General features: G+C 35.0%; 2 protein-coding genes across 2 annotated transcripts in view; one reads left to right on the forward strand and one right to left on the reverse strand.

Annotated features, from left to right (window-relative positions):
- LOC108727794 (fatty acid synthase) overlaps positions 1-5,029 on the forward strand; it is a 48,040-nt gene extending 43,011 nt beyond the window's left edge. The window contains exons 14-20 of the mRNA XM_018456038.1: positions 123-367; positions 442-1,141; positions 1,410-2,235; positions 2,363-2,832; positions 2,934-3,188; positions 3,361-3,615; positions 3,702-5,029. Of these exons, the coding sequence (XP_018311540.1) occupies positions 123-367; positions 442-1,141; positions 1,410-2,235; positions 2,363-2,832; positions 2,934-3,188; positions 3,361-3,615; positions 3,702-3,812 (2,862 nt within the window). The 3' untranslated portion in view covers positions 3,813-5,029. The remainder of the gene's footprint in view (positions 1-122; positions 368-441; positions 1,142-1,409; positions 2,236-2,362; positions 2,833-2,933; positions 3,189-3,360; positions 3,616-3,701) is intronic.
- Positions 5,030-9,023: 3,994 nt separating this feature from the next.
- On the reverse strand, positions 9,024-10,909 carry LOC108727795 (uncharacterized; the record flags this gene model as incomplete). Its single annotated transcript, XM_018456039.1, has 2 exons — positions 10,904-10,909; positions 9,024-9,518 (listed from the first exon to the last, which is right to left on the reverse strand). Coding segments are annotated over exons 1-2 (501 nt in total), but the record flags the coding sequence as incomplete, so codon positions are not given.
- Positions 10,910-12,148: the final 1,239 nt, after the last annotated feature.

Genomic DNA, 12,148 nt, shown 5'->3' on the forward strand with positions numbered 1-12,148 from the left:
CGTTTGTCTCTTAAATGCATAATTCTACTTGTCGGACGGAGGATTGAATACTCCTACAAAGCTTCTTTTTAAATTTCTATTTTGTATACGTCGGGTCATAATACAATTTCCTTTTTTCATAGGTTCGTGGTGACTTAAGTACATTTTGTTGGATAGAGAATAATATATCAGACGTGTGTTGTCGTGAGGATTTGGTGCATGTTGTTTACTCATCTCTGAATTTTAAAGATATAATGCTTGCTACCGGTAAATTAGCACTTCATGAGGCGATTTTCCAAGGACGGTTATTTCAGTATCTACCTCTTGGAATGGAATACGTGGGTTTCGATGCTAACGGACAACGTATAATGGGAATTCGTGACACTGAGTATGTAATGCTACAAGAAATTATCATGCTGTGATTTCACAAATTGGACAGTAATTAAAAGTTACTCTTACTAGTTGTATAGCAAACGTCATTGAAAAAGATGATGATTTTTGTTGGAACATACCCGATGCGTGGACATTTGAAGAAGCAGCAACGGTCCCGTGCGTTTACAGCACGGTTTATTTAGCCTTATACATTTATGGAAAAATGAAAAAAGGTGATAAAATACTTATACATTCTGGTACTGGAGGCGTTGGACAAGCAGCTATTCATCTCGCTCTTAAAGAGGGATGCGAGGTGTTTACTACCGTTGGCACAAGTAACAAACGGAACTTCATTAAAAAAATGTTTCCGATTATTCCGGATGAACATATTGGAAATTCTCGAGACACAAGTTTTGAACAAATGATTATATACCAAACGAAAGGTCGCGGCGTCGACATTGTACTAAATTCATTGGCGGAAGAAAAGTTAATCGCCTCTGTTCGGTGTTTAGCTCAAAACGGTCGATTCTTAGAGATTGGCAAATTCGACCTTGTTTCTAATAATCCTCTAGGTATGTCTGCGTTTCAGAAAGGTATCAGTTTTCACGGGGTTAGACTGGAAAATATGATGATAAAAAATAGGATATGCAAGTGGAAGCGTTTATTGTTCACATTGATAAAAGATGGTCTACATGATGGAACAATTAAACCAGTCCAAGCAAAAATTTTTCTAAAAACCGATGTTGAAGAAGCTTTTAGGTATATGGCGAGCGGAAAACATACAGGAAAGGTACGCTTATGTTGACAAATTTTATAATAATAGAAAAGTTTATTCATAAATAATGGCTTTCTATATAATTCCCATTCATATACAATATAGCTGGGATATAAATAGTTTAGATTATGCACATTTCGACCGATTTTCAGCTTGGTTCCTGCCCCATATTTCACCAACCCGCGCGCAGTATGGGGCAGGGACCAAGCTGAAAATCGGTCGAAATGTGCAATTAAATCCCAGCTCTGACGTATGACGTGAATTTTTAAAATTATTTTTATAGATAATTATAAATATCCATGAAAAGGATGAACCTTTAAATAAGCACATTTTCGCGTATCGTCGCTATTATTGCCTCAGAGATAGAAGTTACATTATACTAGGAGGTCTGGGCGGATTTGGTTTAGAATTAACCGACTGGCTTATATTTCGTGGCGCTAAGAACATCGTTCTGATTTCCCGAAATGGAATAAAAAACGGTTACCAACGCATGAAAATTCGACTATGGAAATCGTATGGTGTTAACGTTCTGATCATCAAGAATATCGATGTTGCTGACCTCAAAGATTGCGAATATCTCTTACAGACTACGGAAAAGGAAGCTTCAGTGGATGCGATATTCAACCTCGGTGTGGTACTGAAGGATGGTGTCCTCAAAAACCAAACCGCGGAAACATTTGCAGAGGCCTTCCAATCGAAGGCTCGTGCAACGCAAATGCTGGACAAACTTTCTAGGAAAATCTGTCTTAACCTGCGGCATTTTGTGGTGTTCTCTTCCGTTTCCTGCGGCAGAGGAAACGCTGGTCAGACAAATTACGGCATGGCCAACTCCATTATGGAAAGAATTTGTGAGAAAAGGGCGGAGGAAGGATTACCAGGATTGGCGATTCAGTGGGGAGCTGTGGGTGATGTAGGTCTCGTTGCTGACATGATGGAGGATGATAAGGAACTAATTATCGGAGGCACTTTACAGCAAAAAATATCTTGCTGTCTCGACGAGCTCGATAAGCTTCTACTTCAAAGTCGGCCCATTGTGAGCAGTATGGTCGTAGCTGAAAAAAAAGTGAGATGTGACGGAAGTCTGATAGAAACAATTGCTAATATTTTAAGTAGGTATAGTAAACTCTTATTGAGACTTATTCTTTTGCAAATACTTATCATGTTTGTTTACTAATCCATTTTTCAGAAGAAGAAATTATATTACAGATAATAATAATTTTATATTTTATATTACAGACATTAATGACATGAAGATTATAAGTCCAAATTCTACTCTGGCCGAACTCGGAATGGATTCTATGATGACCGTAGAGGTCAAGCATTCTCTGGAACGAGAATTTGATATATTTATCACAGCACAAGAGATACGAAATCTCACTTTCGCAAAACTCAATAAGATGTCTATTGCAAGCAGTGACGATGATGTGAATGATGAAAAGAAATTCGACACAGAGAAGTCAAACTTTATAAAAATTTTAATTGGTATTACATTAAAAGATGAAGACTTTGTTCCCTCAACAGATTTTTCGACTAACAGACAGAACACTACGACTGAAGTATTTCTTATACCGGGTATTGACGGATGTGGTACTGTATTCAAAACCATAATACCATATATTAAATTTTCAACATCGCTGTTGCATTATAATACAAACAACATTGATTCTACAAACGTGATATTGGAAAGGATAAATAATCTCACAAACGTATGCAATCGTATTAATAATTTCATTTTATGTTGATACAAAACTGTTTTTATTGTTTTAAAAGATATAAATTTTATCGAATTCTTTTGATATTTTTACAGCGTATACTTTCAATGCTGACAGATGGAAAAGATTTTGTAATAGTAGGGTACTCCTTCGGATCTCTTATCGCAATTGAAGTAGCAAGAAGATTGGAAGCTATGAATTTTAAAGGTCGTCTTGTTCTTATTGATGGAGCTCCTGAGCCTTTTCAAACAGTAATCAAATCTTTTGAATCAGATTTTGATGATGCAAATTTTCACATTGATATCTTAACTAATATTATGGAAATTTATTCAACAGGAAGTTCTGAAGAGGTATACAACTTTTGTTTTAGACCCACATTGAAACTTTGCATTTAATTACATTTAATTACATTTAATTTACGATATATTTATATTATTTTTCGATTTTTATTATGTTGATCAGTTTCTTTGTTCTGTCTTATGATCTTGTATATAAAAATAAAGAAAATGTATATTTTTGTAGATTTTAATGGAATTAAAGAAATGTGAGAGCTGGGATGAAAGAATAAATATTTTCGCTAAACAGTTGTCGGTTTTATACACGTATCTCTCACTTACAAATTTAAAGACGTTGTGTACAACGATTTACAAACATTTATTCGCTCTCCGAGAATATGATTCTTCTACTTTGCCGCCTATTACGTCTCCAATAACATTGCTAAAATGTATATCTCTGTTCAATATATCAACTATCGAAGAGGATTATGGTTTGCATAAAGTATTTAAAAAATTTTACAATAATTTGTACTGAATAAATCAGATTTAACAAAATTTTTTTGTTAATGATGTATGTAATTATTTAAGGTAACTCAAGGTGTGGTAAAAGTACATTATATTGAAGGTGATCATGTGACAATCTTGAAGAATAAAAAAGTGGCGGCTGCAATTAATGGAGAACTACCATTTGCAGTTTGAAGGGGATCTTAAAACAAACGCCGAACTATTAGTCAACTGATAATAATATACAGGGTGAGTCACTTAAAACCGGCCACCCGACGCCGAACTCCGACGGGAAAACGCCCTCTAATAAATGAAACTAATATATGTATAATAAATGTATATGGGCATTTCACGCCAAATCGGACGGTCTTCGTCATTTTTATTCCGTTTCTTAGATTATCACTCTAGCTCAGACTCAAACTGCATACAATATAAAACTGCGTTTAGAAATTTTACCCGGATGCATCCAGAGATTATTTTAATCTTATTAACGTTCAGTGAACAACGAAGATAAAATAATAAACCCTGAATTACTGAATCCATTCTAGAGTCACTTTTCGCTACGTCCAATACTCACATCAGAATGTAAAACATGTATTGGCAATACATATAACCTTTTTAAGGTTGCATATTCTTTCATTGCATTGCATATCCTTCCAGTATATATCCCGTACGTAGCACGTAATATCACAATAGTACCGCAGCAATATTGCAATATATTAGAAATATTACATATTACAGTGTAATATGTAATATTTCTAATATATTGCAATATTGCTGCGGTACTATTGTGATATTACGTGCTACGTACGGGATATATACTGGAAGGATATGCAATGCAATGAAAGAATATGCAACCTTAAAAAGGTTATATGTATTGCCAATACATGTTTTACATTCTGATGTGAGTATTGGACGTAGCGAAAAGTGACTCTAGAATGGATTCAGTAATTCAGGGTTTATTATTTTATCTTCGTTGTTCACTGAACGTTAATAAGGTTAAAATAATCTTTGGATGTATCCGGATAGTTTCTGAACGCAGTTTTATATTGTATACAGTTTGAGTCTGAGCTAGAGTGATAATGTAAGAAACGGAATAAAAATGACGAAGAATGTCCGATTTGGCGTGGAATGCCCATATATATTTATTATACATATATTAGTTCCGTTTATTAGAGGGCGTTTTCCCGTCGGAGTTCGGCGTCGGGTGGCCGGTTTTAAGTGACTTATCTTGTATATTACTATTAGTTGACTATCAGTATTGAAAATTTGTAGTTCCCGTGACACATATATACTACAGATTTTCAGCACTGATAGTAATATACAAACTGGCAATAATATGAAACATGGCTTGAATGGTGGCGGTTTATTATTCTATCATAAATGTATATTTATATTGCTGGTTATAAATAAAAGGATATAAATAAAATGTGATTATTGCTTGTAACATCCGCCGTCCGAAAAGAATCGTAACGACAAACGCCACTAGCCGCGACACTCAGGATCATTGCTATAACAACGATAATCTCGATCGTGATCGCGATGCTAAAATTGTTGCTATTAACAACGATACTCCCGATACGTGATGTGGGGCTGCGAGGCCGAAATCGCGGCGTGAAGCCCATGGCACATACAAAAACGTAAGGCCGAAAGACGTAATCAATAAGCGATTTGGCCAATCACGGTAGAGACCGTAAGGCCAGTAGCGAATCCAATGTTACGATTTCCTTACTGCTTACGTCTTACGGCCTTATGTTTTTGTATGTGCCATGGGCTTCACGCGATCACCGCGTGATCATGAAACATCGATTGCCGATGCATTGCGCCTGCGTGAGCTAGCGACTTAATAAATGCAACATCTGCATTAATTACACTGTTAAAAATGTCATGAAATTTAATATACTTTTAATTTACACAATTTGAACTTAATTTCATGACATTATATTAAATTTAATGTATTTATAACTGAAAAGTATATTTGTGTACGTGTATATGAAATTTAATGTATTTGTCATGAAAATTTATGAAATTTAATGTACACATTTATTATACATTTAAGTAACTACTGTAACTTAATTATCAGTTAAATCATTCGTTACTTTTAATTTCGTTAATAACCACGAGCTTCATTTATACGATCAAAGCGAAGCTCGTGGTCATATTTCTAACAGTGTAGACTAAATTCCGAATAAAATGTAAACAATAGTGATATGCAAAAGCATACTGAAGAACTTCGGACACATGCACTGAGCATTCCGATAAAAATGCTCAGAATGCCCACAAGGGCGAGCAGACTTGCAAGAGTCACTACTGGAACCTCTTCATATAATTTAAAACAAGAATACTGCCTTAAAATTTGCATTAAGCGAAATTATAGTAATCGATACCGGATTTTTATCGAAGTTTCCAGAATAATGTTAACTTGTAAAACGGCTTATGATTGGCTCACCCCCTTTTCACGAAAAGTTACCTCGTGACGATATATAAACAGGGGTCTTTCGTGGGCATCGCGCACTTCGTGAAATTTTCATTAGTTAAAGCACTTCGTGATTTTTCATCAGTCTTACAAGGGAAGTTTCACAACTATCCGGAACCGATTTGATTCTCCATGAAATATATTGTTAAACACGAAAATCTAAGAGACGCATATTTTTTTGCGTGCCTTAACTCATGTTTAAGGGGTGAAACATCCCTTTGAAAATAACGATATTTTTCTTTCGAGGCGAATATCGTTGGAAGTATAAAAGATGGAAAAAAATTTTTTAAACAAAAGTTGTACGGTTTCAAGAGTACTTTAAAGATAGAAAGAAAACAAATTTTTTTAATTCTTTTGTTTAACAATTGTTAACTTCCCAGGCTAACGTTATCTGGGATCAGACATGCGACTGACAACGGTTATCCTGCACGCGAGCACCTTAAGAAAAACTAACTAAACATCGCAAGCGACGGTTTACCTAGCTATATTTTTCGCTGTATAACAAAGCTTGACATCCACTCGGAGCAATCTTCCCGCAGACTCGAGAAAAATCTTAAATCATTTCCTTTTTTTTCTGAATCTCCCTCCAACAACGCACCCGAGATCAACCACGATAAGACCTAAGAAAAAATGTAAATCACCAGCTTGACATTGCAACATAACAATTGCTCTCTGGACAAAGAAAAGACGCCCTTTTTTAAAGTATGAATAGAGGCCTGCGAGAGCGCACGGGCAGAAGAAGAACTTAAATGAATCATAATACCATTTTTAGATATAATCATAATATCATATTAACATCTTTGAAATATGATGCCTGATTGAGCATCGAAATTATTAGAATTTAATTTAATTCGCGAAATTACTACAGTGGTTTAATTGTGTTTAGTCCCGAAATATTTCGGTACACAGTTCGTTAAACTACAATTGTGGTATGTATGTCAAGTACATATATATCACATTTAGTGATTCAAGATTGAATTGTTTAAGCATTTTAAGATCTAGCTTCGACCGGATAGGGCTCTAATTTAAATGAATCAGTTCGGATCGTGTGTCGCGTATATTTTTTGGGTGGAAATTTTACTGTAATCGGTCATGTCACACACACCTACACAATTGAGCGGTGGTTCGTATACCGATCGTGATCCACCATTCGAACCGCCGGCCCGCCCCAGGACTTCGGGGCAAGCTTTGCGCACCGTTCAATCATCTCGGGGACTGTTCAACCACCTCTGCACCTCGCACACTATTTTTTCGACCAACCAGTAAGTCGTTTTTGTTTAACTGCATACACACATATATACAGGGTGTCCCAATAACTATTACCACCTGAAATATCTTCTAATTCTATAATCTATCTCTTATAGAAAAATTTATATAACCAAAATTACATAATGTAAAGGGGGCTATCATATGGTGATAATAATTTTTGTCCAGATGGAGGCGCTTCGGAGATTCCAAGGTCAAGTTCGTTTTTTTAAATGGAATTATATGAATTTTTTTACACAATATGATTTCTCTAATTATTTTACACATAAAAGTATTGAGATAGAGATATAAAAAAACAGTAGTTTACGAGATATTTTGTACTTTATTGTGACACATATTGACATAAAATGTTAAATAACTCGTAATCTATTAATTTTTTATAATCGTACGTTAATACTTTTATGAACAGAATAATGAAATGAATCAATTGGTGGAAAGAAAACACATAGTTGCTTATTTAAAAAATTATCCATTTTGCATACATGTTTTTTTAAAGCAACTGTGTGTTTTACGCCATTTTAAATTTTGGAAATCTGACTGTGGATTATTCATGAATGACCCGAAAAACTTTCAGATATCGTTTTTTAAAATTGAATAAATTTTGGATTACTTGATTAATGATTTAAGAATTCCAATCAGTTCTTCATTCAGTAAAGTCGCCATACTGGATCCGTCATTTCGAATTTTGAAAATATGACTACGGATTGCTCACGAATGATTCAAAAAACCTACAAATATTGATTTGCATAGGAATCGAATGAATTTTGGAACATCTGATCAATGAAATAAACGTTTTCAATAATTTTCATAACTTTTTTATTCATTCTAACCGCCATATTGGAGCAGCTGCTTTGAATTAAAAAAAAACGCCACGTTTTTCTTTAAACCACATATAAAAACGAAAATTTTAAGCCCTTGAATGTGTTATTTCGACTTCACAAATTTTGCCCAGATATTTGTCCCCGTTGACGTGGAACGTCCCATATATACATGTATAATATATAACCCCCTCGCTCCAATTATAATGCGCGTTCGTGGTATCTCTAAAACCGCCCGCTCATGGACACGAAACCCGTGCCTCCGGAGGAATCCGCAGGTCCGCCAGGTCGCGCGTTTATAACACACATAAAGAAATTTACATTAATAAAATACATAAATAACAAAAATGATAATCAGACATGCAGTCCTACTCAAACGTGATTTTTTAATAATATAAACTAAGAAAATAAAAATTTACGAAACAAAAAACTAAAAATTTCGTGGTTACAATTACTTTGTAAAACATTTGGTCAAGCTACGAGGGCAAGTCAATAAGTTTTTAGAAAAACATAGTAAAACACATTTTTTTTTGATCGATTCATTTTTATTTCTCAACATAATCTTCTTTCAGCTCGATACATTTGATCCAACGATTCTCCAACTTTTTCAAGCCGTCCGAATAATATGATTTGTCCAACCCTTCAAAATAAGCCTGTTTCGGCGATGAGCTGCTCTCTGGTGGTGAATCTCTTTCCTCCGAACCATTTCTTCAGGTTTGGAAACAGGAAATAATCGTAGGGGGTTAAATCTAACGAATATGCTGGATGGGGAAGCAATTCGTAGCGGAATTCGTTGAATTTAGCCATCGGGGCCGGGCACGTGTAAACCCGTGCGTTGTCTTGATGGAAGAGCACTTTCTTCTTCGCTAAATGGGGATGTTTCGTCCATGTTTCGTCCACAGTAATGAATCGACGAAGAAATTTATCTGGATTACGTTGAAACATCTCCAAACATTGTTTTGAAATCGTCACACGGTCGCGCTTATGGTCCACAGTGAGCAAACGCGGCATCCATCTTGCCGATAGCTCTTTCATACACAATTGTTCGTGCAAAATTGAAATCACTGTGCCATGTGATATGACTGTGGCCTCAACAAGATCGCGAACTTTCACTCGTCGATTAGTCAAAACAATATTGTGGACTTTATCGATGATTTCTGGCGTAGCAGCCTCAATTGGATGTCCTGAACGAGGTGCATCACATGTGGATGTACGACCACGTTTAAATTCATTCACCCAATTGTATACAGTCGCAAATGCTGGTGCAGATATGCTATGAACATTATCCAACTCGGCTTTGATTTCTTTCGGCGTTAAACCTTTCATATGTAGATGTTTGATCTGCACGAAACTTTTTTATGTTTTGCAAAAAATACAAAGGTTGTTCGCTTTAATCGTTTATAGAAATGAAACCACGCGATGAATTCCACTCAAAAATTGACAATAATCAGCCGAAAGATGCTACTTGTCAAAAAGTAATATGACATGACACTGCGAGTACCTTCTGACAGATTTTCTAAGAATTTATTGACTTGCCCTCGTATTTGTTTAGATCTCGTCGAGCTACCCCAAATTTTAAAAAAATCATGTTTTTACGTCAATTTATTACTGAGAAAATGTGAATTAAGCAAATTTTAACTCACGAAATCAGATAGGTACGCGCGAGCCGCCGAACGGTCCGGTCATCCCCATTTTAACGCGCGCCGGCTTCTCCCACTTTGCCCGGCGCACTGCCTGGCTCGCGTTCCTCAAGTTTCCAATGGTTTTAAAACAAACTTTTTCGGCCACAAAAAATTCAAGAATTTTTTAACAGTAAATTCAATTCTTTCTTGACAAATTGATTCTAGACGGAACTCTTAATCTTAACAATTAGAGCCACAGTGATTTTTTGAAAAAAAAATTGTTATCTCGGCTCGTAATAATCGGAGGGCAGCTTTCTTTTTTTTTTAAATTCATAGAAAAATGTCAGCTATCGAATGCTTTATTTGATATGATGCATATTAACGGAATTACTCCATTGTTTTATAAAAAAACAATGGTTTGCATAAAGACATCCACTTTTCAAAATCGTTTTAAAATAATTTAATTGCAAAAAATCGTTTTATTACTAAATGTATGTGATAGTGCAACTCTTGAAGAAGAAAAATCGCCCCTATAAATTGCTGTGCGATTGCTCAAAGATGAAGAAATTAAATTTTCCGCAGACAGGTTTTTAATGAACAATGGCATTTTGCAGAAACTAATGAACATTTGAGGCTCTTTCAGGGCTAGATTTTTTCGTTATCATGGGGGCTATTTTATGAGAATTTCAAAACTTTGCGTTTCAATCTCGATGAACAGAGAGCGAGTGAAGAAAAGGTCTTTTTCGGTAGTTTTTATTTCTTTTCTACTTAACTAATAGACTGATTTTAATGTTTCGCGTCTCATTTTGTAGGTATTTCGAATACCTACATTTTTTATACCGAACTTTTTTCCATATAATCGATATCTTTCGTTTTAAAAGCGAAAAATCTGCTTTTTGCAACTATTCGAATTTTTTTCGCATTTCCCACACGAGTTGCGAGTCTCAAACGTACACATTTTTTTTCGGATGGCCTTCCGAAGATTTTCATCGAAAAAAATGTCAACTTACAATTTTTACACGAAATGGGTCTTTTTGAGTCTAATTCTCCTGGACTATAGACTATATGTTACGATGTTAGTTTTTTCTGTTATCTTGTTAGTACCTGCATCTTTGTTTGCGCATGTGTAGAGAACGTTCATGATGTTTTTTAGTTGGTTCCTTTTTGCTCTCTCGCTCTTAGCGCCTTTTTAGCTAATCCATATATCTTTTTTACCGTCATATACACGAAATATTTAGAGCAATACATAAATCCTATTGTAGCAATAATCTACGTTTTGTGCTTCTAAATATTATATATATATGTTATTAATTCACGTGAAAGAATCAGCAAGTCTTTTTTACGAAGAGTTTTCTCCTACCAACGCACATCTAACAAAATTACTTTATCGAAGGATGCGAGGAAGCAAAATCTATATTATCGGATGAAGCTGAATCATAATTCACAAAAATGCGCGTCATATTATACAAGACCAAGACTTTAACAGTGTGGCATAATTAACCAACAAGTAGTTTTTGCAGGAGAGCGTTAAAATTAACGAATAAGCGATCTGATCTATGTGGCGCTTATTCGTGGCTTAGGGCCGGAGCGCGCCTCACTCGCGTGTATCTAGTCTGTGACTAGTATTCATAAATATAAATGTTTTTTAAGACGTTTATGACTCAGTTATGATTAGTTTATTACATCTTAATACTGAACTTAAAATAATCTTAAATAATAAAAATCAACTATGAATAATACCAGCATTTGGCTTTCTTGTGTTGATTAAGTAATGAAAAGTTAATAAAATAATAAGTACTGCTTTTATTTCTTACGTAATAAATGAATAAATAATTATCTGATTGCACAATATCATCTGAAAATAAAGGCAAATGTAAATAGTAATATGCTTTGCGTGTAGTGAGCGTTTTATTGTTCCAAATATTGCACAATTACGTGATATATAGTTAAATAGTATCATTAAACTTAAAAAATACATTTGTAACAGTGATTAAAAATAAAATAAAATATCAAGAGACGCGGTAGCGTCTCCAGCCACATTCAAAAACTAAAAGACACTACAAGTCTCTTATCCCGCCACCAAAGTCCATTTTTTTAGGGGTACAGAATTACTAAAATATAAAAAATTTTGAATCGCACGTAACATATTCTGAAAAGCGGCATTGCCACGAGTAATTTGAGCAAAAAAAATAAAACTCGGTCAAGCCGTTCTGGACATACAAGCAGTCAAAAAGTGATGATTTTCATGAAAAATGAAGTAATATCTTCTTCTTCTTTTTCTCCTCTGTCCGCAGTCACATGCATCTCTCTTCTCTCTCACCTTTCACTCTCACCTCCCCCAACTTCGAC

This window comes from Mycetomoellerius zeteki, unplaced genomic scaffold (genome assembly GCF_001594055.1).
Source record: "Mycetomoellerius zeteki isolate Tzet28-1 unplaced genomic scaffold, Tzet1.0 scaffold535, whole genome shotgun sequence".
NCBI classification, from domain to species: Eukaryota; Metazoa; Arthropoda; class Insecta; order Hymenoptera; family Formicidae; genus Mycetomoellerius; species Mycetomoellerius zeteki.